The sequence below is a fragment of the Oncorhynchus gorbuscha genome, linkage group LG04 (assembly GCF_021184085.1).
Source record: "Oncorhynchus gorbuscha isolate QuinsamMale2020 ecotype Even-year linkage group LG04, OgorEven_v1.0, whole genome shotgun sequence".
NCBI classification, from domain to species: domain Eukaryota; kingdom Metazoa; phylum Chordata; class Actinopteri; order Salmoniformes; family Salmonidae; genus Oncorhynchus; species Oncorhynchus gorbuscha.
Window position 1 is genome coordinate 8,138,401 of NC_060176.1, and position 26,236 is coordinate 8,164,636.

General features: G+C 44.8%; 2 protein-coding genes across 11 annotated transcripts in view; one reads left to right on the plus strand and one right to left on the minus strand.

Annotated features, from left to right (window-relative positions):
* The first annotated feature begins 8,217 nt into the window (after positions 1 to 8,217).
* brd7 (bromodomain containing 7) lies at positions 8,218 to 21,582 on the plus strand. The gene is made up of 17 exons (XM_046345663.1): positions 8,218 to 8,372; positions 10,259 to 10,446; positions 12,353 to 12,461; positions 12,621 to 12,678; positions 13,105 to 13,249; positions 13,433 to 13,543; positions 13,863 to 14,035; positions 14,917 to 15,043; positions 15,202 to 15,277; positions 15,453 to 15,560; positions 15,906 to 16,041; positions 16,385 to 16,487; positions 16,587 to 16,646; positions 17,611 to 17,713; positions 18,016 to 18,159; positions 18,490 to 18,630; positions 18,883 to 21,582. Exons 1-17 carry the CDS (start codon positions 8,330 to 8,332, stop codon positions 18,942 to 18,944), a joined length of 1,887 nt encoding a protein of 628 aa, XP_046201619.1. The 5' UTR covers positions 8,218 to 8,329; the 3' UTR covers positions 18,945 to 21,582.
* The window catches only part of LOC124033586 (adenylate cyclase type 2-like), a 90,150-nt gene continuing 84,058 nt past the window's right edge, over positions 20,145 to 26,236 (minus strand). For 8 of the 10 annotated variants that reach the window (XM_046345657.1, XM_046345652.1, XM_046345656.1 and 5 more), the window contains 4 exons: positions 24,364 to 24,510; positions 24,144 to 24,251; positions 22,060 to 22,174; positions 20,145 to 21,070 (listed from right to left, as the gene is read on the minus strand). In XM_046345657.1, the coding sequence (XP_046201613.1) occupies positions 20,589 to 21,070; positions 22,060 to 22,174; positions 24,144 to 24,251; positions 24,364 to 24,510 (852 nt within the window). In that variant the 3' untranslated portion in view covers positions 20,145 to 20,588. The remainder of the gene's footprint in view (positions 21,071 to 22,059; positions 22,175 to 24,143; positions 24,252 to 24,363; positions 24,511 to 26,236) is intronic. The other 2 variants (XM_046345660.1, XM_046345661.1) reach the window with 1 other exon arrangement.

Consider the following 26,236-nt stretch of genomic DNA (forward strand, 5'->3'; position numbering starts at 1 on the left):
TGAGAAAGTGAAAGGATGGATCCAGTGCTGCCAAGAGTAGTAATCTCTATCATCAAATAGCCCCCAAAATCCTTTAAATACATTGGGCTGCAAGGGTTTGTGGTTTGGAACCAGCTCCATCTTCCATTATTCATCTTAAGGTGTACATTATACTGAAGCCTATCTGCACTACCGCCCTGAATAAGTGTGGTTCTTAACCCATGGAAGGATGGGGAATGAAACCTGAAAAATCTATGTTTTGAAAGCTGGAACCATTAAGAGCTTTGGCAGGCTGGCACAGTCCAGTTGCTTGTCAAGGCGATAGGGAAATCTGCACTGTAGGCCTACCATAGGAGTGGAGAATAGCTGCCCAGACAAATGGTAGCTAAGCTAACAAATCCCCAGGCTCTGGAGCAGAGTGGGAGGCTGCAGACAATGACGGATCCATCCATGCGAATCTAGCCCCACTGAGCAGCTCCAGCTTCATTGGCTAGCTGTTACCCCCAGTCTAGAGCTGGTCTCCTGGGACAGAGCTGTCTACTACATCCCCCATCACACCACGTCAAACATGTGGAACATTAGGGATCAAAAAGAGTTTCAGAGAGAGGTGGAGAGGATCATTGTTCCTGTATAAAGCAATGAGATATACAGTGTAGCTAGTCTCACACAAAGACTATTAGCGCCTATGTGTATCTATAGCAATGCCTAAATGAATGCACCATCCATACAATTGCTATAATTATCAAATATTCTCCAAGAATTTCATCCCCTTCCAAATTAGGAGGAAGGTATTCTTGCTTGTAAGACTCATGGCGCTCCACAGCGGCTGTGGGGAAAGACTAGGGGAAGATAAAGTAGGTCTACATTTGACATTGTTCGCTTATAAATCATAAAATCATGGTACAACTGGGGAGAAGGAAACTAAATTATACTACTACGCTACGCCTTTGATATTTCTGGTATCATCAGGCACCAATGTGTCCCTGGAATAAGACATAAACCTGCAGTGAACTGGGAAGTCACTTTAAAGTCAGATGTAATTAGTACAAATGAAGTGAGGGATCCACACAGTAGTCAGCAGGTGGCATATGAATACAACATGGAGGTGACAAAGACCTGAGTTCCTGTCTGATTAGTACTGTGGTTGACAGCAGGCATCAGGCTTGACTGGCACATCAAAAGAAACTGCAACACTTGTAAGTAACCTGTGATATTCATCATGCTTCCTTCCACCACTGAGTTTACCCCATACCCCTATCTTGTGTCCATTTTCTCGACTGAATCAAGTAATTATTTGTCGTTCGCTGTATTCATGTTTTTTGGGGGTGTAAAATAACTGACTTGATCATTTATCTGCAGATTCTTAGAAGAAAAAGAAAAGTGTGAAAGAAGAAGAAAGACTATCTTACCTCTCTACCTGATGTTCTTTTTGTGTGTGAGGCTTAGTCGGCCCTGGCTGCCTGCGCCTAGCGATCCCAACAATCCCTTTATCTGCCTTTCATTACGGTCTCACTCGCCCTCTTAGCAGAGCGGGTGTCTGGGAGAGACAGTCACTTTCTCCCAGCCTGTGATGTTCGTGCAGATTACAGAGGCGCTTTGAAGCCGCTGCACTCCTCGATGCCGGGGCCTCAGACAGACCCATGCCATCTGCCAGATTGACGCCGAAGCAGCAGAATGGGGCAGAGACGCCCTCTGTTGATCTAGGCCTCTTTTGTCTTTCATGTGTCACATTCGGATGTCGCACCAAAGCCACACCTATGCAATCTGAATCTGCAGCGGGGCCCGCCTGCCCGAGAGACCAGCACACAAACACATAGACCAGATGTACGGACGGGATGGGGAGTAATGGGCCTTTGTAATTACCTTACCTGTGGGCATCTGTCTAGAAATGAGACAATTACTGCGGTCTTCCCCACATGGTATTCTCCCTCCCAAGGCCTTAGAAATCACATTAACGTACTATTTATTCCTTACCGGCAGATAGAATTTTATAACACCGTAAGAGCATTAGAGGACAGCATGCAGGCTCCTTTTCTAACAGTCCCGGTCAATGCTGCAGAGAGGTATAGATGTTACTACCCTTAGGGCAGTTAGTATAGCAGATGGAAAGATACTGTTAAAGTTGCTGCCCTGGAGCAGTTAATTATTCACTCAGATAAAATAGGCCTTACAGCTTGTTTTGTTACAATTTGGGATGAGTCCATACCGCCTCTGGGTGTCAAATTGGGAGTCACAACCTTTGATTGGAATGTCAGGTTACCACCCAAGTTGGAAGTTCTTTCCCCATAAAATGTGGAACATCAATGAGTGCACAGACAGTGTTACCCCCTCATACAGTACCAATCAGTGGGTCTGGATGGTGAACTCTCATTGTGTTTGCAGACTCCGAGACCATTTCCTAATGGCTGCTACACGATTTATATGAACTTTTCATACAGTTTAGGATCTGAAAGAGGACCATCACCAGGTTTTGAACACTGGTCCCCTGTATTCTCCCCACCCCAGGACCACTGTCTTCAGAGGCTTATGGAGAAAAAAGGCCAAGAGCGACATAAATCACTGGTTGCCCCCCCCCCCCACCTTATTGAATGCACACACACACCTCCTCCCCCTCCTTCTCTTTGTCATATAAACACGCAGACACTGTCAACCCCCAACCAGACTCCCCCACAGTCACACATCAGAGAACTCTCCACTCAAACAAAAAATAACTTCCACATCCATTGAAATGGAGCTTTCAAAAACAGAATAATACATGAAAGCACCTTAAAGCACAAGACGTTAAACTATAAAAACATGAAGCAAAGCCCAATAAAATATACATTACAGTAATTGGATCAGAGAAGACTAGGTCTGATGATGGGAAGCGGGAGATGCTAATGACAGCACATCAAATGACCTCATGCAGCACTTCAAACGTGGCTCTGCATTGATTCTCCTCTATCTGTAGCAGCACATGGTACCCCGGCTGTTGAAACTAGTTTTACAATATGTTTGAGCAAATAATCACAAAATGAATACAGTACAGACTACAGTAGATGATGATTTCATCACCATAGTGATGTACAGTGCTTTGCTCCAAGTTGGAACTTCTAACACAGAGCCAGGTCACATCCAGTGGCTCATGACTGTATTAGAGATATTGGGACACCTGCCATGGTGAACGTTGGGAGTAATACAGTCTTATGACAATCTAACAGAAAACCAAAGCTACACACAGACATCGTGAAGACCATAGATAGGAGGAGAGTTAAACGTCATTCTGTGATTGAGTGAGTGATGGAGTCTCAAAGCAGCCATCACAGTGACAGATTGGCAGCAGTCAGGACAGACAGGCAGGAGAGAAAGAATGATTGGCCTCGAATCTTTGATGTTTATATCTCTTTTATCTGATTGCTGGTTATACATCTTCAAACCCTGTTCGTTGTTGACAGGACATGGTGACCCTAAACCATCGTCTCTGTCACATCTGAATAGGATTCAACTTGCTTCCCTTTGAGTTTAAAGAAGAAAAAGTTCATCTGCTTCGCAGTGTTCATCTCTGTCAGGGAACAACTGATGTGCCATTCATTCTGTGTACACGACCAATAACATTTTCTTTGATTTGATTACATGGTTTCAAGTCATTTAGAAATAATTATTATGTGCTGGAGATCCTGGATGATAGTGCATTGCAAAAGCTTATAGAGAATAACATAATATGACCATTTTCAATGGATAATAGCAGAAAACTGGGTTGTCCAAGGTCATAAAAAAGCACTACCAATGTCTGTACAAAAATGTTACAACACGGTTCTCTGGTATTCTAAAACTGTAGAAACTGGATTGTTCCACTGGTTTAAATTTCAAATGATGATAGTATTTTGGCCCTACAATGGCATATAAGCACTGTGCATATCTCGAGTGCTGATTGGTTGGTCAAACCCAAACCATGTGCAAGACAGATAAACCATTTCAAACCCTTTTTTGTGTCCCCTTGTTTGTGTTTTTGTTGTGAATGTATGGAGACCAAACATGTTCATTCCATACAGGCCACAGAGTGGGAAGCGGTTTCCCATGGTTCCGTTAGGATGCTGCATGCTTTCATGTGGAAAAGAATCTCTGGGTCGCCTCAGCCCCTCTGTTGTGACAGGGGATAATGAATTTCACAACATCTGCCATTTGTTAGCCCTATTCGATGTAACCGATCTCCTTTTAATCCCAAGACGTCCATGGACTTCCAAAGCGTGTGCAGAGCCACAGATGAAATTAAACAGATGGATCCCATGGCCTCTCTGGACTGGGAGTAGGAGTACAGAGTACAGACAGGCAAGCAGGCAGAGGATGGGGCTGGGAATAAGAGCTGGGGCTGGGAGTAGGGGTACAGAGTACAGACAGGCAAGCAGGCAGAGGATGGGGCTGGGAATAAGGGATGGGGCTGGGAGTAGGGGTACAGAGTACAGACAGGCAAGCAGGCAGAGGATGGGGCTGGGAATAAGAGCTGGGGCTGTGAGTAGGGGTACAGAGTACAGACAGGCAAGCAGGCAGAGGATGGGGCTGGGAATAAGAGCTGGGGCTGGGAGTAGGGGTACAGAGTACAGACAGGCAAGCAGGCAGAGGATGGGGCTGGGAATAAGGGCTGGGGCTGGGAGTAGGGGTACAGAGTACAGACAGGCAAGCAGGCAGAGGATGGGGCTGGGAATAAGAGCTGTGGGCTGGGAGTAGGAGTACAGATTACAGACAGGCAAGCAGGCAGAGGATGGGGCTGGGAATAAGGGCTGGGGCTGGGAGTAGGGGTACAGAGTACAGACAGGCAAGCAGGCAGAGGATGGGGCTGGGAATAAGGGCTGGGGCTGGGAGTAGGGGTACAGAGTACAGACAGGCAAGCAGGCAGAGGATGGGGCTGGGAATAAGAGCTGTGGGCTGGGAGTAGGAGTACAGATTACAGACAGGCAAGCAGGCAGAGGATGGGGCTGGGAATAAGGGCTGGGGCTGGGAGTAGGGGTACAGAGTACAGACAGGCAAGCAGGCAGAGGATGGGGCTGGGAATAAGAGCTGTGCGCTGGGAGTAGGAGTACAGAGTACAGACAGGCAAGCAGGCAGAGGATGGGGCTGGGAATAAGAGCTGGGGCTGGGAGTAGGGGTACAGAGTACAGACAGGCAAGCAGGCAGAGGATGGGGCTGGGAATAAGAGCTGGGGCTGGGAGTAGGGGTACAGAGTACAGACAGGCAAGCAGGCAGAGGATGGGGCTGGGAATAAGGGCTGGGGCTGGGAGTAGGGGTACAGAGTACAGACAGGCAAGCAGGCAGAGGATGGGGCTGGGAATAAGAGCTGTGGGCTGGGAGTAGGAGTACAGAGTACAGACAGGCAAGCAGGCAGAGGATGGGGCTGGGAATAAGAGCTGTGGGCTGGGAGTAGGAGTACAGATTACAGACAGGCAAGCAGGCAGAGGATGGGGCTGGGAATAAGAGCTGTGGGCTGGGAGTAGGAGTACAGAGTACAGACAGGCAAGCAGGCAGAAGATGGGGCTGGGAATAAGGGCTGGGGCTTGGAGTAGGGGTACAGAGTACAGACAGGCAAGCAGGCAGAGGATGGGGCTGGGAATAAGAGCTGTGGGCTGGGAGTAGGAGTACAGAGTACAGACAGGCAAACAGGCAGAGGAGGGGGCTGGGAATAAGGGCTGGGGCTGGGAGTAGGGGTTCAGAGTACAGACAGGCAAGCAGGCAGAGGATGGGGCTGGGAATAAGGGCTGGGGCTGGGAGTAGGGGTACAGAGTACAGACAGGCAAACAGGCAGAGGAGGGGGCTGGGAATAAGGGCTGGGGCTGGGAGTAGGGGTACAGAGTACCGACAGGCAAGCAGGCAGAGGATGGGGCTGGAAATAAGGGCTGGGGCTGGGAGTAGGGGTACAGAGTACCGACAGGCAAGCAGGCAGAGGAGGGGGCTGGGAATAAGGGCTGGGGCTGGGAGTAGGAGTACAGAGTACAGACAGGCAAACAGGCTGGGAATAAGGGCTGGGGAGTAGGGGTACAGGTTGGGACACACGCTATACAACTTTCTATTGAGTTACAGTACATCCCTTCAAATGCACTGAAAGTGTCGGACCTCTGTCATATGTTTATAGGTATCCAGTGTAGCTTTAGTGATTTTCAGCCGTAATGTTAGCTTATTCAAGCTCTTGCCTCAAGAAAAGTGAAGATTTGACATGTCAGTGTTGAATGGTTTGAGCCTTATCTTAGTTTCAAGGGACACAGAGTACTGGACAGTGATTCTCTCTCCCCAAGGCTTGTGGGGGATAGAGAGTGACAACACAGGCAGATAATAGTCAAGACTATTGATAAAGAAGCTGCGACACTGCTCCTCCTTTAGGCTTCTGTATCAGAACTCACCAGACAGTGACAGTATTAAGCCTGAGCTGAACCAGAGAGATGGGTTTTTAAATCAACTGACATGATTTACCTCACTGCTTAAAATTTTTATCCTTAAGGCCAAAAGAAAAATGGTATTTGCTTGCGTGGGCCAGGCAGTGATAACGCTAAACTGTACAGCTGTACAGATAGAATACAACTAAAATCCTCAATGATCAACTTGAAATGTAAAAATATGATCACTTCACAAAAATGTAGAGGAGTTGATATTCAGATAAATTATAATTCGTTGAGGATTATTTTGCCTAGCCATTGATGAAAAATTATACATTCATCAGAGCCTCAGAATCACCTTTCCATCTGAAAGGAAGGTATGGTCGGAATGGCCAATTCTGTTTCTTTTCGTTTCCACCAATTCTGAATATGAGCAACTGGATTCTCGGCCCCCATCCTCTGCCTCTTCATAAAACCTGGAATGTGCTTCAAAGAATGCACACTATCTTCCCTCCATGAATAAAACATCTGTCATTCATCGGCCTGTAAAATATGTGGCGATTTAACAGAGCATAACAGCTCTGAAGGGGATAGAGGAGGCAGAGCAGAAGCCTGTGCAGTGTCCTAATAATAAGCCATGTACAAGAGTTAGCTTAGACTATCTCACCCTTTGGACAGTTCACAGTTCACTGGTCTTGGGCCCAGGCCAGGGAAAGTAAAACTACTATTTGTTATCCATAATGACAATAGGAGTTATTACATGATAGAGAAACAATCCAGTGTTTCAAAGCAGGTTCACGTTAGAGTATTATCATCTATCTCTTGTAGAGTGTGGGCATCCACACTAAGACAGTCCGACAGAGGACTACAGGCAGATTGGACTGGTGAAAATGTAAAGTAAACTATGTAGTGAATGGCCTGGGGGGGGCTGCCTCAGGGAACTCTAAACATACAGTAAAAATGTGTCCTGGATCGGTTGGCCTTTCGTGCTGGTCAAAGTGAAAAGTCACAGAGAAGGGGAATGGAAAGTGGGACAGGCAACCGCCATGAGGAAGTTAGTGGGTCAAAGTTACGGTCTCTGTACCTAATTTATTTCTATACATTTTCTCAGAGTAAATTAACTTATTCACTCCCTATCATGTCTCCAAAGTGAGGCTCCATAAACAAATAGGTGAGAAACAGTGGTCTAGCTGTCTATCCTAGTTGGCTCCAGAGAGGGCACGGAGGGGAAGCCTGTTACTCACACATCAGAGGCTGCATTCACCCTCCGTTCCTCTCTGTTTGGGTACCCTCTCGGCACTGTCTGTTTTAACCAGTCTGCCTGACTATTCGGGCCAGGGGCATCTGATAACCTTGGGCTGCTTCACCTTCTAAAGCAAGTGCCCATTTATTACTATACACAATTACTCAGTAGGAGGATGTGATGACGTCAGAGGGAGATAGGACAATCACATCATTATGTACTATAGGCCTACACTGCTTTTGAATCTGCTGTCCAGTTTTAAAAAATCTAGGAAAACCTTGAGACTAATACTGTGTTAATCACGCCCCCTACAGGTGACTAAAATTGATACATTCTTATGTCCTTTAAAAATATATATTTAACCTTTATTTAACTAGGCAAGTCAGTTCACAACAAATTCTTATTCACAATAACGGCCTACCGGCCGACCCGGACGACGCTGGGCCAATTGTGCACCGCCCTTCGGAAGATCCAATCACGGCCGGATGTGATACAGCCTGGGACCAATTCTGACACAATAAAAAACGTTGTTTAAAAAAGAATTAACTACAGTAAAAACATACAACATGGACAATGGACATGTTATGTAGGTCTGGTTTAAGTACAAATAAACATTGCACATGGTTATAAAATAATGTGATTTTAACTCCAGCCGACACGCGGCGCTGCACCAAACAAGCACTCTGCAATCGATTGCTATCCCTTCCAGGAGAGAAAACAAAGAACTTGGTTGTCAGCTAGCGTAAAGATTCAAACCATATAAATAATGGGCAAGAAACATAAAAAGCACAAGTCTGAAAAATATGAAGGTAAGACACATTTAGATATCCAATGCGCTGGTATTGGTTGAATTCCTTGGGCCACTAAGGCTTGCGCTTCGGTTAGCTAACGCATAATCACCCATTTGAATTCACTGCAAGTTCGCTAGCTAACTTATCGAGCTAGCTTAGCCATATGTACCGAGCTCATTAACAGATGTTAAAATTAATAGATATCTAATTCGATTATTGCTGATCGCCTTATCATGTATCCTATATGCATTGAACCAAAGATTGAACTTTGAAATGGCTAGCAAGTTCTTTACATATTTTACTCATTTACATATTTTAGCCGGTGGAGAGGTAACGTTAGCCAACTCGCCATGTTGGTGATCTGTTTGCAACATAGCTAGTTATGTTGGCTAACTAGTTGGCTACCTCACAGTTGAGCTAGCCGGCTAGCGAACTGTCAATAGCAACTTGCGTTGGTTACAATAAAATATTTGGGAATATACACTGCTAAAAAAAAAGGGAACACTAAAATAACACATCCTAGATCTGAATGAATGAAATATTCTTATTAAATACTTTTTTCTTGACATAGTTGAATGTGCTGACAACAAAATCACACAAATTATCAATGTAAATCAAATGTATCAACCCATGGAGGTCTGGATTTGGAGTCCCACTCAATTACAGGCTGATCCAACTTTGATGTAATGCCCTTAAAACAAGTCAAAATGAGGCTCAGTAGTGTGTGTGGCCTCCACGTGCCTGTATGACCTCCCTACAACGCCTGGGCATGCTCCTGATGAGGTGGCAGATGTTCTCCTGAAGGATCTCCTCCCAGACCTGGACTAAAGCATCCACCAACTCCTGGACAGTCTGTGGAGCGAGACATGATGTCCCAGACGTGCTCTATTGGATTCAGGTCTGGAGAACGGGTGGGCCAGTCCATAGCATCAATGCCTTCCTCTTGCAGGAACTACTGACACACTCCAGCAACATGAGGTCTGGAATTGTCTTGCATTAGGAGGAACCCAGGGCCAACCGCACCAGCACATGGTCTCACAAGGGGTCTGAGGATCTCATCTCGGTACCTAATGGCAGTCAGGCTACCTCTGGCGAGCACATGGAGGGCTGTGCGGCCCCCCAAAGAAATGCCACCCCACACCATGACTGACCCACCGCCAAACCGGTCATGCTGGAGGATGTTGCAGGCAGCAGAACGTTCTCCACGGCGTCTCCAGACTGTCACGTCTGTCACATGTGCTAGGTGTGAGCCTGCTTTCATCTGTGAAGAGCACAGGGCGCCAGTGGCTAATTGGCCAGTCTTGGTGTTCTCTGGCAAATGCCAAACGTCCTGCACGGTGTTGGGCTGTAAGCACAACCCTAACCTGTGGACGTCGGGCCCTCACACCTCCCTCATGGAGTCTGTTTCTGACCGTTTGAGCAGACACATGCACATTTGTGGCCTGCTGGAGATCATTTTGCAGGGCTCTGGCAGTGCTCCTCCTTGCACAAAGGCAGAGGTAGTGGTCCTGCTGCTGGGTTGTTGCCCTCCTAAAGCACCGCCAGCATTCAAAAGTGACCAAATCATCAACCAGGAAGCATAGGAACTGAGAAGTGGTTTGTGGTCACCACCTGCAGAACCCCTCCTTTATTGGGGGTGTCTTTCTAATTGCCTATAATTTCCACATGTTGTCTATTCAATTTGTAAGTCGCTCTGGATAAGAGTGTCTGCTAAATGACTTAAATGTAAATGTATTCCATTTGCACAACAGCATGTGAAATATATTGTCAATCAGTGTTGCTTCCTAAGTGGACAGTTTGATTTCACAAAGTGTGATTGACTTGGAGTTACATTGTGTTTAAGTGTTCCCTTTTATTTTATTGAGCAGTGTACTTAAAGCTAACCCAATGTGTCCCATCTACAGAGTACGGGGAGAGACCACTTAAATTGGTTCTGAAGGTTGCTGGAAATGAGGTGACGACTGGAAGCTCGAGCTTTGAAAATGCATTTGACGAACATCCAGATTTAGAGAAACACAAGGACAAGAAAAAGAAGAAGAAAAAGGATAAGGAAAGGAATGATACCATGTCACCAGTTGATAAAAAGAAAAAGGTGAGTTTGGTAATCCATATTTTCATTACAGCCCCTGTTTACCTTTGTACTGTTTTTTTGAGGGAAATATCTAGGGGAGACCATGGCATGGGTGGTGCTAGCTGACTAAGCTCCACCTACAGTGCCTTGCAAAAGTATTCATCCCCCTTGGTGTTTTTCCTATTTTGTTGCATTACAACCTGGAATTTTAAATGGGTTTATTTGGATTTCATGTAATGGACATATACAAAATAGTCCAAATTGGTGAAGTGAAAAATAAAATAACTTACTCTAAAAAAAAAATGGAAGAGTGGTATGTGCATATGTATTCACCCCCTTTGCTATGAAGCCCCTGAATAAGATCTGGTGCAACCAATTACCTTCAGAAGTCACATAATTAGTTAAGTGTGTGTGTGTGTGTGTGTGTGTGTGTGTGTGTGTGTGTGTGTGTGTGTGTGTGTGTGTGTGTGTGTGTGTGTGTGTTCTGAAAGGCCCCAGAGTCTGCAACGCCCCTAAGCAAGGGCACCATAAAGACCAAGGAGCTCTCCAAACAGGTCAGGGACAAAGTTGTGGCAAAGGACAGATCAGGGTTGGGTAAAAAAAATATATATATTGAACGTCCCACAGAGCACCATTAAATCCATTATTAAGAAATTGAAAGAACGTCACCACAACAAACCTGCCAAGAGGGCCGCCCACCAAAACTCACGGTCCAGGTAAGGAGGGCATTAATCAGAGAGGCAACAAAGAGACCAAAGATCACCCTGAAGGAGCTGCAAAGCTCCACAGCGGAGATGGTAGTATCTGTCCATAGGACCACTTTAAGCTGTACACTCCACAGAGCTGGGCTTTACGGAAGAGTGGCCAGAAAAGCCATTGCTTAAATAAAAAAATAAGCTAACACATTGGTGTTCACCAAAGGGGATGTGGGAGACTCTAAACATATGGAAGCAGGTACTGTGGTCAGATGAGACTAAAATGTAGCTTTTTGGCCATCAAGGAAAATGCTATGTCTGGCGCAAACCCAACACCTCTCATCACCCTGAGAATACCATCCCCCCCACAGTGAAGCATGGTGGTGGCATCATCATGCTATGTGGATGTTTTTCATCGGCAGGGTCTGGGAAACTGGTCAGATTTGAAGGAATTATGGATGGTGCTAAATACAGGGAAATTTGAGGGGAACCTGTTTGTCTTCCATAGATTTGAAACTGGGACTAAGGTTCACCTCCCAGTAGGACAATGACCCTAACATACTGCTAAAGTAACACTTGAGTGGTTTAAGGGAAACCTTTAAATGTCTTGGAATGGCCTAGACAAAGCCCAGACCTCAATCCAATTGATAATCTGTGGTATGACTTAGATTGCTGTACACCAGTGGAACCCATCCAACTTGAAGGAGCTGGAGCAGTTTTGCCTTGAATGGGCAGTAATCCCAGTGGCTAGATGTGCCAAGTTTATAGAGACATACCCCAAAAGACTTGCAGCTGTAATTGCTGCTAAAGGTGGCTGTACGAAGTATAGACTTTGGAGGGGTGAATAGTTCTGTTTTTTTTGTCTTGTTTGCTTCACAAAATATTTTGGATCTTCAAAGTGGTAGGCATGTTGTGAAAATCAAATGATACAACTCCCTAAAAATATTTTTATACCAGGTTGTAAGGCAACAAAATAGTATTCACCCCCTTGGCATTTTTACTTATGCAAGCCAATATGTTTGATGAACCCCACCAACTGAGTGGAGCAGAAACTCTTTTAGGGGAATTCAGCTCTGACCACATGGATTTGCCCAAGAGCCCAATACTTAAACTTAAGTGGCTTTTGATTTTCGGAATTCAAATAGGGGTTTATTTGGCCCATAGACTGACGGACAGGTGATGTTTCAAAAATGAAAATTAAGTGTCAACAAACATGCTTATGGTGCATTTAGATGACAAAGAAGAAGAAGGGACAGGACGCTGATACAGACTGGGATGATAAGGAGGCGAGCAGGACCCCTATCCGTTCAGATCTGGCGTCCTCTTTGAATAAAGTGGAAGGTAAGTTACTTGCCAGTTTCTACAATGACTGCAACTTTTCCATAATCCTTTCTTTGCCTATCATTTCTATTGATATATGAAGTCATTTGAACCATTATCTTTCTTACTCTTCCTCTCGCTCCCTCACTCTCGTGTGCTTTTTCCCTCTCTCATTCTCAGAGAAAGAACTGACCCCACTGCAGGAAGCATTGAGCCAGCTCATCAGACAGCTCCAAAGGTGAAGCTTGTTAATAAGAAATTGACAATGAATTGATTAGCAGTCTGTTTCCTCTGGTCTATAAAAAAATATCCCGGTGCCATCTTTCGGGTTTTAACTGGGTGACCTGACTCTCTGTGGTCAAAGATCCCATGGCAATTATCATAGACTGAATCACCCAAACTCTTAAGGCACTGCATCTCAGTGCTAGAGGTGTCACTACAGACCCTGGTTTAATTCCAGGCTGTATCACAACTGGCCGTGATTAGGAGTCCCATAGGGCGGCTCACAATTGGCCCAGTGTTGTCCGGGTTTGGCTGTCATTGTAAATAAGAACTTGTTCTTAACCTGGTGTCCTAGCTAAATTCCCAATCTGGCCCTCACAACTAATAAACCCTAGCTTCCAATTGGCTCGTTCACAAAGCAATAACTGACTTTCTCCTGTAGGAAAGACCCAAGTGCATTTTTCTCGTTCCCTGTGACTGACCTTATCGCTCCTGGCTACTCCACGATCATCAAGCGGCCCATGGACTTTGGCGCAATGAAGGAGAAAGTCAAGAATGAGTATTACCAGTCACTAGAGGAGCTCAAGGTACACCTGTCAGCTGCTCTACCTTCTTGACAAATAACTTTCAGAATAGCTTTATTTTGTCGTTTCATTCTAAAGCAGTGGGTTGATTGACAATCAAGCCTGAGGTGTTGTTTTAAATAGAAACCCAACGTTAAACATATGCAGAGTCCAGTGACTGACTGCAGTGTATCTCCATTGATACAGGTGGACTTCAGGATCATGTGTGAGAATGCCATGATCTACAACAAGCCAGAGACCATCTACCACAAAGCTGCCAGGAAGCTGCTCCACTCTGGCATGAAGATCCTCCGCCCGGTAAGGAGAGTGCGCCTACAGAAGGAAATTTGACACATGCATCACACATGCATATGGGATTTTGTCCTGGATTGGGCTTAATCTGTGTCTAGGAAACTGGCCCTATATGTGTGCCTGAGTGAAATAATCGCTAGTTGCCACATATGAACAGCAGAGGGTGCCATATCCATACCCCTGAATGTTTAGATATGAATCTTCACCACAGTTTATTTTGTTTTATAATTGGAGCTCTGCAATCACAACACCCCTTGGTTGGAACAACAAGGGATTGTGGCGTAAATTGCGGTGAAACAAAGTCAACTCTCTCGCTGTCCCACAGGAGAGGCTTGAGAGCCTGAGGCAGAGTATTGAGTTCATGGCTGACCTAGAGAACCCAGCCAACCGGTCAAGTAAGACTGGAGAGGTGGGAAACACAAGCATGGACCAGCGTAAAGACGGTCCCAACCCCACAGATCCTAGCGAGACTACCCAGTCTGCACCAAACACTCCCAGGTACCGTGTAACTTTACCCTGCACATGAACACTGACGATATGCTTTTAGGTATTAATTGCTTAGTTAAAATGGATTTCGATCTCGGACACAATTTACATAACCCCTATCTGTAGTCTATATATTAGTTTAAGGTGCTTGTTCATAGCTTAGACTGTGAGAAGCTGTTCCCGGCCATTTGCCAGACACAGATCCCAACCAGGAAGCAAGCAAGCAGTATTACACACTAATGTTAAGTCATGGATAGTGTCCAAGTGCTGAGGGCTTGTTCTCCCAAGGGTTTGGTGGATCAGTTCTTTCCACAGACGGGCTGGAGGATGAGCGATAATGAAAGGAATGCCTCTGAGTGTGTCAGGTCTTGTGTTCAGTCAGCACTATGCAGCACCTTTCACACCAATCACTCTCTGAAACCTACGAGTTGTTGTCCTTGTAAACCTCACTGAGGTGTAATGGGTAGAAAATGTCTTCTTACTTTTAGGTGTTTTTTAAAACTGCATTGTTGGTTAAGGGTTTGTAAGTAAGCATTTCACTGTAAGGTACCTGTTGTATTTGGCGCATGCAACAAATAATATTTGATTTGAAATGCTTTCGCAAATAAGACTACAGCATGAGGACTTACAAGATTTGATGTGAAGTTTGATTGAAAGTATACTGGCAGCATATTCATTGGGAACATGTACTGTAGCTACAGCATGAGATGTATTCTCTATTAGATTTAGATGTTATGACTGTTTCAAAATGTATTGTAATCACTAATGGCTGCCAGCAAAAGAAATTCATATTTTCTGCTGATCCTTTTTCTGGTATTGAACAATGAAACCCTATGAATCAGTTAAGTTGAAAGTCTCCTACTCCTCTATACTCTGTTCTCCAATACTTCCAGGAAAGACAACGACTCCAAAGACGAAGTGTCCAAGGTCGTCAGTCAGGCAGAGAAGGAGCTTGAGGAGATCCGCAAGCTCATTGACGATTCGGGAGGCAAACTGTCCAACAGAGGGCTGGAGAGTGAGGTGAGAGCTACGGGCTATTGAATTGGCTTAAACTGTTTAGGCCAACCAAGCTCTCTTACCCCATCTACTATATAGGAAATGTATGGTTCAATTTAGTGAACGTATTCATTATGTTCACTAATGTGATAATACAACTATTGTTTTATTTGGTTATGTAGCTGGACTTTGAGAGGAGAAAGTCTGATGGTTCCACCACACTGGCAATCCTGAACCCAGTCGACCTTGTGGCTGGAGGTAGGTCCAGTCATAGTCACGCCCGCAATTAGCTCGCTATATCCATTTCTATTTGTGCAACATGGGAAAACAGGAGTCCATGATTGATTCCAACTGTTAACTATATCAAGTGTAATAAAATCAGATTTTAATTGTAAATGAGCCTCTATTTCTCAATCTACTCTTATCTCTACAGATGTGGGCTACTGCCCTGTGAAGCTGGGCATGATGTCCAACCGGCTGCAGAGTGGCATCAACACCCTGCAGGGCTTTAAGGAGGACAAGAGGAACATGGTCACACCAGGTAAGCTGAAGGGGCCTTAGTGACGAGGTTTAATAATCAAAAGGGATTTCTTATATAGTCTCCCAAGAGGGGCTGAATAACCTCTTCATCTGAACCCAGAGCTTGTATAGAAGCGCATGTATAAAGTCAATGTTCAACCAACATACCAGTCTTAATGTATCCATTCATGGACAACATTGTTTTTCCCCGGAGGTCATGTAGCCATGTTAGATTGTGATTCTATAAAAAACTGTTTTTCATAGTCCTATAAATGGATCTCTGTGAGAGGCTGAGCTCTCAGCCTGTGGTCCTGTATCTCCATCAGTGTTTACGAGCTGTAATGTAACCCAACCTCAACTCTCACAGTATCGTACATGAACTATGGTCCGTACACCTCCTACGCGCCCGCCTACGACTCAAGCTTCGCCAACATCGGGAAAGAGGACTCTGACCTGATCTATTCCTTCTATGGAGAGGAAGCCAGCCTCCAGGGATCTGAGAGGTATGCATGTTGCTCCTCATCCTCCCCCCACATTACGTTGTAATATTATGGTCCGGATCTGACATTTACAATAACAAGAGCCTACTTTACAGTAAATAATTCCAAACAAACAAAGCTTTGAGCATTCCAGCATGCTCATAACAGTCCAGATGCCCCTGTATTTCATTGGGTTTGTATATGAGTAGGCATTTCATGGTTCTGTTGGCGTGGATGAGATTCACTGTGGTGGAGGCTAAAACCACATGGTAAACCTGATACGACCCTACTGCTGCTTCTGAGAGGAGACCAAATGTGACTACCATACACACACACACTGATGTAATGTGTTTGTCTTTGTCTGCAGCCTCTCGGAGTTCCTGTCCAAATCGGAGGAGCACATGTACAAACTGGCAGACAACCTCCTGGATGCGTTGACTAATGGGGAGCACTCCAAAACCCTGAGAGAGGTAGAACCATTAAGCATGTATCTGCATGGGAATTATATGGCTACAGTTATTTTAACATTTCTTTGGACAATACTAACTTGATGTGTTCTTGCCTGTCAGACCCGTCCAGATGAGCAAGAGCCAACAGAAACTGCTGAGACTGGAGACAAGGACATGGAGGTAAGTCTCAGATACACTAAACCTGGACAACCTCAGCAGATAAAGGAGAGACGCCACACCCTGGGTCTCAACTACACCCTCCTGAAGTGAACCCCAGCTATCCTGCTCTACCCCCACACAACCCAACTCCTTGACATATTGCCCGCTTAACCCAGAAGCCAGCCTCGCCAATGTGTCGGAGGAAACACTGTGCACCTGGTGACCGTGTCAGCGTGCATTGCGCCCGGCCTGCCATAGGAGTTGCTGATGGGACAAGGACATCCCTGCCGGCCTAACCCGGACTACGCTGGGCCAATTGTGCACCACCCCATGGGTCTCCCGGTCGCGGCAGAGCCAGGATCTCTAGTGGCACAGTTAGCAACAGCGATGCAGTGCCTTAGACCACTGCGCCACTCGGGACACCCAGTGTTAAATAATATTAAAAGCTTCTGCACATGCCATAACTGTTCTGTTCCAGCTGTGTCAACAACATGGCAAGCTCATTAGCTAGCTGCCATGATCCAACACATGGAAAGAACATTTCCCCTTCAAAACACCGCCTCTCTCCACCAGCCCCTGACACCAGGTCTGTTCACACACTGTCAGGGATGTGGAAATGTCTGTTTTATTTCTGCGCCTCCTTCGTTGGGTGGCTGAATGGCTCCTCAGTCAAAGCAGCGTAGAGGCTGGAGGAAAGAAAAGCATCAGGTGTCTCAAGCACACAGCAGCTCTCTGTACCTGGCTGTTTACTGTGCTTGGCCAGTGTCCAGTTTATTCTCATTCCCTGGTTGGGTGTTGCTGCTGCCCTTTATTGGAAAGGGCTTGGCAGAGGTATCGACTGGAGCTACCAGAAAAGAGCTGGCCTGGCTGATGGGCCTCCTTTCAGGAATGCAATTTTAAAGATTCACTGACTGCAGCACTGGGTGACTTGGAATCTAAACAAAAATGTGTTTTACTAACCTTCATCCTTCTGTTTTTCCCACAGGTGGTTGATCCGGAGGCCAGCAAGCAGACTGAAAGCAGACTAGCCTCCCTGGGCTCTGTGGTCGGCCTGGACCTCCAGACTGCACCAGACCTCCTCTCTGAGGGTAAAGATCAGCTCTAACTGAGCAAACCGACAGCATGCCAGTTAATTCTCTAAAACTACTGAGAGCCCAAGCGTTACATTTTAAATCCCCTAGGCTTAAACCTTTCCTCAAGGTAATTGAGGCGTTTCTGACTCCTGCAGACTCCCTGGGCTGTTGTAGGCCCTATGCAGTCCCAGTTGAATGTAGTCTATGAAGATAAGAGGGTGGATTCAAGAAATGGAACACATTGTAGATGATCCTGCACAGGTCAATGAAAGCTTCCTTAGGATATTTAAGTGTGTGTATATGTCTCTGTGCACCAGAGGCCCAACATTTCCAGCAGAAGTTGGATGAGACTACAAAGCTCCTTCACGAGCTGCAGGAAGCGCAGAGGGAACGCTTGAGTGTCAAGCAGCCCCCCAACATCATCTGCCTGCTAGCTCCAACCACCAAGGAGCTGCAACTGGGTAACGCTTCCTTTTTTTCTTTTTAAAGGAGAATGGAATTCCACTCTGTATTTTATGGGGGGGCTCTGATTCAAAGGGTTGAGGAAGACATTTCATTGTTGTGCAGCTGACTAGATATCATCTTTCCCCTGTAAAAAAAAATAGTGCAACCAGAAACGACTAAACATGAATTTCTGTCAGAGCTATTTCCTTTTGACTATGTTAATTCCAGTGGAAGAAATTCCTGGGCCATCCATTTTTCAGCTACACCGCTACCAGTGATCTTTATTTGGACTCCACCTTTGACTTGAAGTTGGACTCTAATATAATTTCCCATTTGTCTCTCTGTAGCGGAGAAGGTGACTGGTAACCTGGCCCAACTGACCAGTCAGGTGGCTCCAGGAGATGTGAGCAGTGTGTACGGGATCAGGAGGGCCATGGGCATCGCTATACCCCTAGAGGCAGATGAACCACTCATAGACCTCACCACAGGTAGGCTTAAACCACCCGGCATCTGTTTCCCTGGTTATTTAGGTCATGGGTAGTAAACATTCTAACCATATACTGGTTGATTTTGTGAAGGTGTTCAGTGAAGTAGTAAGCCTACTTGCAAAACTGACTTACCTTCTTAATTGCCCCTGAGGTGGTAAAGTTGTATTGAATTGAATGGTGTTACGGTGCATAAAATGTTATGGCTACATATGAATTGAAATGTCAAAGCTATTCCCGTTATCTTGATTCCAGTTGATACTGAGCCGATGGATACCGTGCCTGAAGTTCAGCAGATTCCAGTCATCGCAGTATAATGGAATTTCACAGCAGCCATCCTCCTGATAACATCCCATCTCTGTTGTAGTGTTCAAAAAGGTTCTTTGTTTGCATCTCTTTTAAACCTTTTTATATATAAAGCCATTTGGCACCTTATCCATTCTGATATTCCATGTCTTCGTAAATCAAGTTGGGATTCAGCCTTTAAAAATATCAACTTGCGAAACAATTTATCGCAACTGTACAAAATGCAAACTCATTTAGTCCTCAGACAAGATGAAAGCAACACGACAGATGTTGAGTAAGGCCACAGGACAAGTCAGTGTTCCATATCTTAAACATCTTCCTTGGACCTTTTATGTATCAAATAATTTATGGGTAACAGTTAAGTATGTTACTGTGATTGTTTAATTAAACAATGCTCAAACAGCTTCTTAGTTAAATTTGCTCTTTGCTCGGACTGTCAGTTTGGGGAGAGCTGAAAACAAGCTGTTATTGGCAAAGAGGTTTGGAGTTCTTTACTAATTTACTGCCTGGTCAAAATCTCAGCCTGTTTGGTGGGATGGAGTTAAGTGGTCTTTTCTAAAATGGCGCTTATACTAAAAGGACATTGTCATAGTTTCATTCTAACCTGTGTGTTTAGGTACACAAAAGACACCAAATAGAGTATTAGTTTGACCAGTGATTCACAGACACTGTGGTTTGTGGGCTAGTCAATGCAATCTATACCTTTACAACTAATATGGCTGAAGCATACTGCACAGCACGGAGTTGGGCTCTGAAGATCATTTTGTTTCAGTCAAATTAAGCTTTTCATTAGTCACCAGAATGTTGTTTTACTGTGCATATAGCACTTATTTGTCATTTATTTTTGAAAGACATACCATAAACTGTCCATCGGTCTCAGCTGTTTCAGTAGGCAGGATATTTGGCTTCGATATTTACATTTAGTCCCATGGACGTACAAACCAAACAAAAATAAATGATTAGAGGGTGACTGTTCACTAAACAAACTGTTAAAGGTAGATGCCCAAAGTAAACAGCATAGTTGGTCAATTTCCCCCCAACATCAAGTTTAAACTTCTCCGCTGTTTTGGTTCTGTTGCTACCACGCTGTATCAGCGTGAAGGGAACCCGTGCACAAGTCTTGCAGCTCTTGACAATGTAATTTTGCTTAGTCTACCTTAAGGTCTAGAAAACCATGGCAGCGAGTATGTACTGTACACTGTCACTCCACATGCAGCAGCACTCACTCCATTGTTTTATTCACCATTTGCTTGATAAACAGCTCAGTTTTGAGCAGACTGAAGATGTTTTTCGTGCATCTCATGATTCCAACAAGGTTCTAGGAGTATTAGGTGATAGAATCCAGTATGACGACGACCAGTGCTTGACGTAACCTCCATGTCAGTCTAATTGAATGCATACATTAGAACTGGATCTCAATTTTCTTTTTTTATAAATCAGCAGCACTAAGCATTTATTTCCAATGAAGAATCTCCCAAAGGGATTCCTGGAAACACAAATAATCCAAAATATAACCTCGTCTTCAAGTCTTGATCTGGTTTGGTCAGGATCATCGCTGACTGAAGCACTGGGATGAATTATATTTGTGTGCTCCGGTAGGTTTAGTCTAAGCATGCTAACTTATGTGCGTTCATGTAATTAGTCTGTGCTGAATGCTAGACTGTCCTGTAACCGACCCAGCACACGTATGCGCTACCAGGCCCAGAGTCCACACACAGTAGTGTGCTCACCGTAGACCTCAGCTCAGGCCCATTCCCTGCTGCTTGCTCATGTCCGTGCACACAAAGAAGGTTGTCAGCTCGCCTTTCCCCTTTACGTTGATGAGGCCTCTGCACTCGCAGGAGTAGCCCAGCTTCTGGAGCACGTCCGACGTCTCCTCTGTGACCTGGAGCAGAAACAGACGAAGCAAGGAACAAGAAAAACATTACTATGCTGAATGCATGCAGCCATGATTTTTGTGTGGTTAATCTCTCCAGCCAGACTAGCAAGGACAATACTAGGTTGTACTGAACCTGAATCTTGCCCAGCTCTCCAGTGCTCTCCATCCTACTGGCCACGTTGACGGTGTTGCCCCAGATGTCATACTGAGGTTTTCTGGCTCCAATCACCCCAGCAATAACAGGCCCATGGTTAATGCCTGTGAAAAGCAGGCAGACAGTGACACAGGGCACAACATAACGAGATACCTGCTGGGAATAAACCAGTCACATACTGTAGAGTAGTCTACTAGAATGTGATGAATAAGACACTGACTATCAGCTAGACTGACCCAATTGTATGCCTGAGAAAAGCATGATGCCACAGAAAACTGGAGATAAAATACAAATGACATGCTCAATTCAGTGATATACACTAACAGGGTCAAACAAGTGCTATCAGCTTGTCTGGCTGAGTCAACCACAGGGAGCCAAAGCCATTTTACAATTCTGTTTTAGTAATTTAGCAGACACTTTTATCCAGAGCGACTTACATGAGCAATTGGGGTATCGCAAGGGCACCACAACAGAATTTTCACTTAGTCAGCTCGGTAAGTCGAACCAGCAACCTTTTGGTTACTGGCCAAACTCTTAACCGCTAGGCTACCTGCCACCACTGCCAGTTGTTCATGTTGGAATCTGCGTTTTAATAAAAAATGTCTTCCAGGGAGAATTATGTGGACTTCATTTGTTATTTAGATTTTTCTTGGGACACATGAATAAGTCCTTTGAATGTTATTTTCTTGTATTTCATGCCAGCTTTCTGTGTTTGTATTAAAACCCTAATGTGTGCTTTTATCTCAAGTATTATAAATGTTTTCCTAAAGCCTGGGGGATCTGCTCAGAATAAGCTGTCTGAGAACCGTCTCAACAGTACACAGGGAGACCAGCGGAATCATGGAGTCAATGTTAGCTATTGTGGGGACAGAAAGAATGTCCTACGTGGTTAGATAGAGTGGGTATCACAGGGCCAGGAGTGTTTTATTCTATAACTAGAGCTCACAATTTCTCCTGACCAGGTCAGGTGCAGGTGTTCAGGAAAAACTCTTAGCACTAGAATGAAACCCAAATAAAGATGGATGGAACTGAACGCATTGCAGACGTAATGGGTAGTTAATGTATATAGTTCATGTGCCCAAGCTTTACTTACCCACACGCAGTCTAAAACTGTTGAAGGAGTGTCTGTTGATGCCATCCAGCTTGCCAATGAGGGCAATGGCAAACTCTACCATGTTCCCCATCTGTGCCTGCTGCCTATCTCGGTCCTGAAACAACACAGTTCATCATGAAGTCCACACACAGGACACTACTACTTACAGTTAAAGTCGGAAGTTTACATACACTTAGGTTGGAGTCATTAAAACTTGTTTTTCAACCATTCCACAAATTTCTTGTTAACAAACTATAGTTTTGGCAAGTCGGTTAGGACAAGCAATTTTCCTTACAATTGTTTACAGACAGATTATTACACTTATAATTCACTGTATCACAATTCCAGTGGGTCAGAAATGTACATACACTAAGTTGACTGTGCCTTTAAACAGCTTAGAAAATTCCAGAAAATGATGTCATGGCTTTAGAAGCTTCTGATAGGCTAAGTGACATAATTTCAGTCAATTGGAGGTGCACCTGTGGATGTATTTCAAGGCCTACCTTCAAACTCGGTGCCTCTTGGTGACATGGGAAAATCAAAAGAAATTAGCCAAGACCTCAGAAAAAAAATTGTAAACCTCCACAAGTATGGTTCATGCTTGGGAGCAATTTCCAAACACCTGAAAGTACCATGTTCATCTGTACAAACAACAGTATGCAGGTATAAACACCATGGGACCACGCAGCCGTCATACCGCTCAGGAAGGAGATGCGATCTGTCTCCTAGACATGAACGTACTTTGGTGCGAAAAATGCAAATCAATCCCAGAACAGCGAAGGACCTTGTGAAGATGCTGGAGGAAACAGGTACAAAAGTATCTATATCAACAGTAAAACGAGTCCTATATTGACATAACCTGAAAGGCCGCTCAGCAAGGAAGAAGCCACTGCTCCAAAACCACCATAAAAATGCCAGACTACGGTTTGTAACTGCACATGGGGACAAAGATCGTACTTTTTGGGAAAATGGTCTGTTGAAACAAAAATATAACTGTTTGGCCATAATGACCATCTTTATGATTGGAGGAAAAAGGGGGAGGCTTGCAAGCAGAATAACACCATCCCAACTGTGAAGCATGGGGGTGGCAGCATCATGTGGGGGTGCTTTGCTGCAGGAGGGACTGGTGCACTTCACAAAATAGATGGCATCATGAGGACGGAGAATGATGTGGATATATTGAAGCAGCATCTCAAGACATCAGTCAGGAAGTTAAAGCTTGGTCGCAAATGTGTCTTCAAAATGGACAATGACCCCAAGCATTACTCCAAAGTTGTGGAAAATGGCTTAAGGACAACAAAGTCAAGGTTTTGGAGTGGCCATCACAAAGCCCTCAGTCCTATAGACATTTGTGAGCAGAACTGAAAAAGCGTGTGTGAGCAAAGAGGCCTACAAACCTGACTCAGTTACACCAGCTCTGTCTGGAGGGATAGGCCAAAATTCACCCAACTTATTGTGGGAAGCTTGTGGAAGGCTAATCAAATCAAATTGATTTATATAGCCCTTCATACATCAGCTAATATCTCAAAGTGCTGTACAGAAACCCAGCCTAAAACCCCAAACAGCAAGCAATGCAGGTGTAGAAGCACAGTGGCTAGGAAAAACTCCCTAGAAAGGCCAAAACCTAGGAAGAAACCTAGAGAGGAACCAGGCTATGAGGGGTGGCCAGTCCTCTTCTGGCTGTGCCGGGTGGAGATTATAACAGAACATGGCCAATATGTTCAAATGTTCATAAATGTCCAGCATGGTCAAATAATAATAATCACAGGCAGAACAGTTGAAACTGTAGCAGCAGCACGGCCAGGTGGACTGGGGACAGCAAGAAGTCATCATGCCAGGTAGTCAGGGAATTTTTACTAAGATTAAATGTCAGGAATAGTGAAAAACTGTGTTTAAATGTATTTGGCTAAGGTGTATGTAAACTTCTGACTTCAAATGTACATACAGAACTTCATCTATACTGAGTCATTAACCAGGTTTTATGGTAAAGTTCTATAGTATAGAAAATTAAAAGGTATGCACAGTTGCATGCTGTGTAACCCCCCTCCCAGCCACATGACCTGGGTCAAATAGTTAGTAGCTACCTGGTTATTCTCCTGTCCTGGGGTGCCACTCAGCCCAGCGGCTGCCATATAAGTGCTTCCGATGGTCTTGATCTTCTCAACTCCACTGAACTTGGGCTTGGACAGCAGCTGTGTGTGAGTAAACAAGTGGATGTGTGAGCCAGGGTGAGCTGTGTACTTATTTCTATTACTGGGACATGTGCAATTTTTGTTTGTTGATGGCTGCCAGCGGTTCTCTGACCTCATCAAAGTCTGCTATGATCTCATTGAGGAGCCTCAGACACTCCAGGCCTTCCTTGTTGATGTCACACTCCGTGTAGAACTCTTTGAAGTCTGGTACCGAGGCGAACATCACACACACACAGTCATATGACTTGTAGTACAGGTCCTGAGGAGGAAGGAGGTGTACAACTTAAGAGGCAATGCCATGTAGTAACACTAAGCAGAAGAACATAGACATACACTTCACCACAGAGATACAGGGAGGTTTCAGGTTCACACAAGAAATATTAGGAGACATTAGAGCACAGAGCCACATCTTTAAGAAAAAGCCCATTCAGAATGCTGAGACAGACACCACAACAGTTCCTCCAGTGCCAGACGTTCCTAACTGTTTTCACTGTGTTGACGTCTGGCAAGGAAATGGCCAGTGATTAGGCTGTACAAGAGGAGCCAATGTTAAACAGGGCCTCTAAAACCCATTCTCTGGGAGAGAGGGAGGCCATCGAAGTCCCATGCTTCTTTCTGCTCCTAGATGTCAAATCTCTGAGGAAAACTTCAAAGCATATTTATTCTTGTTTTTTTTCCTCATGCTTTTTGTTGTGTTGTTTGTTTGATTTGACAATGTGTCATCAATTGGGATTACTATTGTTAGGTATATGCAGTGTTCAAGCTAAACTGATGAACACTCATCTTTAACTGAAACAGCTTCAGTAGACTACTTCTCAGGCTGTAACCTACATGTCAAACACAAATAGCTGTTCTGTTGTGTTTGTGCTTCCAGAAAAACATGTCAAGAGTAAATAGTTCAACCAGATTTATACAAAGGCTGAATTATTTTCCCCGTCACTGACTTAAAGACCTTAGTCAGTGTGTCAGTGTCCGTGGTGATTTAGAGGTAACACGCTGGTCATAACCCTGTGACTGGGCTGTGGAGGGCTGGAGTGAGGGAGACATCAGTGGAGGTGATGTCCATGGCCTTCAGTGGTAAATGTAGGCCAAGCTCTGAATTTCTGCAAGTTTGTCATATCTTATGAAGTAAGACAAAAATATATTACAGAGTATTGTCAAACTTGTTCAGAATAAATATTGTTATTTTATTTGAACTTTTATTAAGTGACCCTGCTTATCAGTGGTTTGTCTAGTGTGTTTATGTCTGTATCATGTGGACTATTTGAGAGTGACTGAGTAGGGGCAGCAGGAGTTGAGGACGTTGATGTGGACTATTTGAGCGTGACTGTGAGTAGGGGCAGTAGGAGTTGAGGACAATGATGTGGAATATTTGAGAGTGACTGAGTAGGGGCAGCAGGAGTTGAGGACGTTGATGTGGACTATTTGAGAGTGACTGTGAGTAGGGGCAGTAGGAGTTGAGGATGTTGAATGTGGACTATTTGAGAGTGACTGTGAGTAGGGTCAGCAGGAGTTTAGGACGTTGAATGTGGACTATTTGAGAGTGACTGAGTAGGGGTAGCAGGAGTTGAGGACCTTGAATGTGGACTATTTGAGAGTGACTGTGAGTAGGGGCAGTAGGAGTTGAGGACAATGATGTGGAATATTTGAGAGTGACTGAGTAGGGGCAGCAGGAGTTGAGGACGTTGTTGTGGACTATTTGAGCGTGACTGAGTAGGGGCAGTAGGAGTTGAGGACAATGATGTGGAATATTTGAGAGTGACTGAGTAGGGGCAGCAGGAGTTGAGGACGTTGATGTGGACTATTTGAGAGTGACTGTGAGTAGGGGCAGTAGGAGTTGAGGATGTTGAATGTGGACTTTTTGAGAGTGACTGTGAGTAGGGTCAGCAGGAGTTTAGGACGTTGAATGTGGACTATTTGAGAGTGACTGAGTAGGGGCAGTAGGAGTTGAGGACAATTATGTGGACTATTTGAGAGTGGCTGTG

What these genes read in the sequence shown, in the direction of transcription:
- brd7 (XM_046345663.1), top strand. Translation starts at nt 8,330, where the DNA reads ATGGGCAAGAAACATAAAAAGCACAAGTCTGAAAAATATGAAG. An exon ending in CAAGTCTGAAAAATATGAAG is followed by an intron (nt 8,373 to 10,258) that starts GTAAGACACATT and finishes TCCCATCTACAG; the next exon opens with AGTACGGGGAGAGACCACTT. An exon ending in AGTCGACCTTGTGGCTGGAG is followed by an intron (nt 15,278 to 15,452) that starts GTAGGTCCAGTC and finishes TTATCTCTACAG; the next exon opens with ATGTGGGCTACTGCCCTGTG.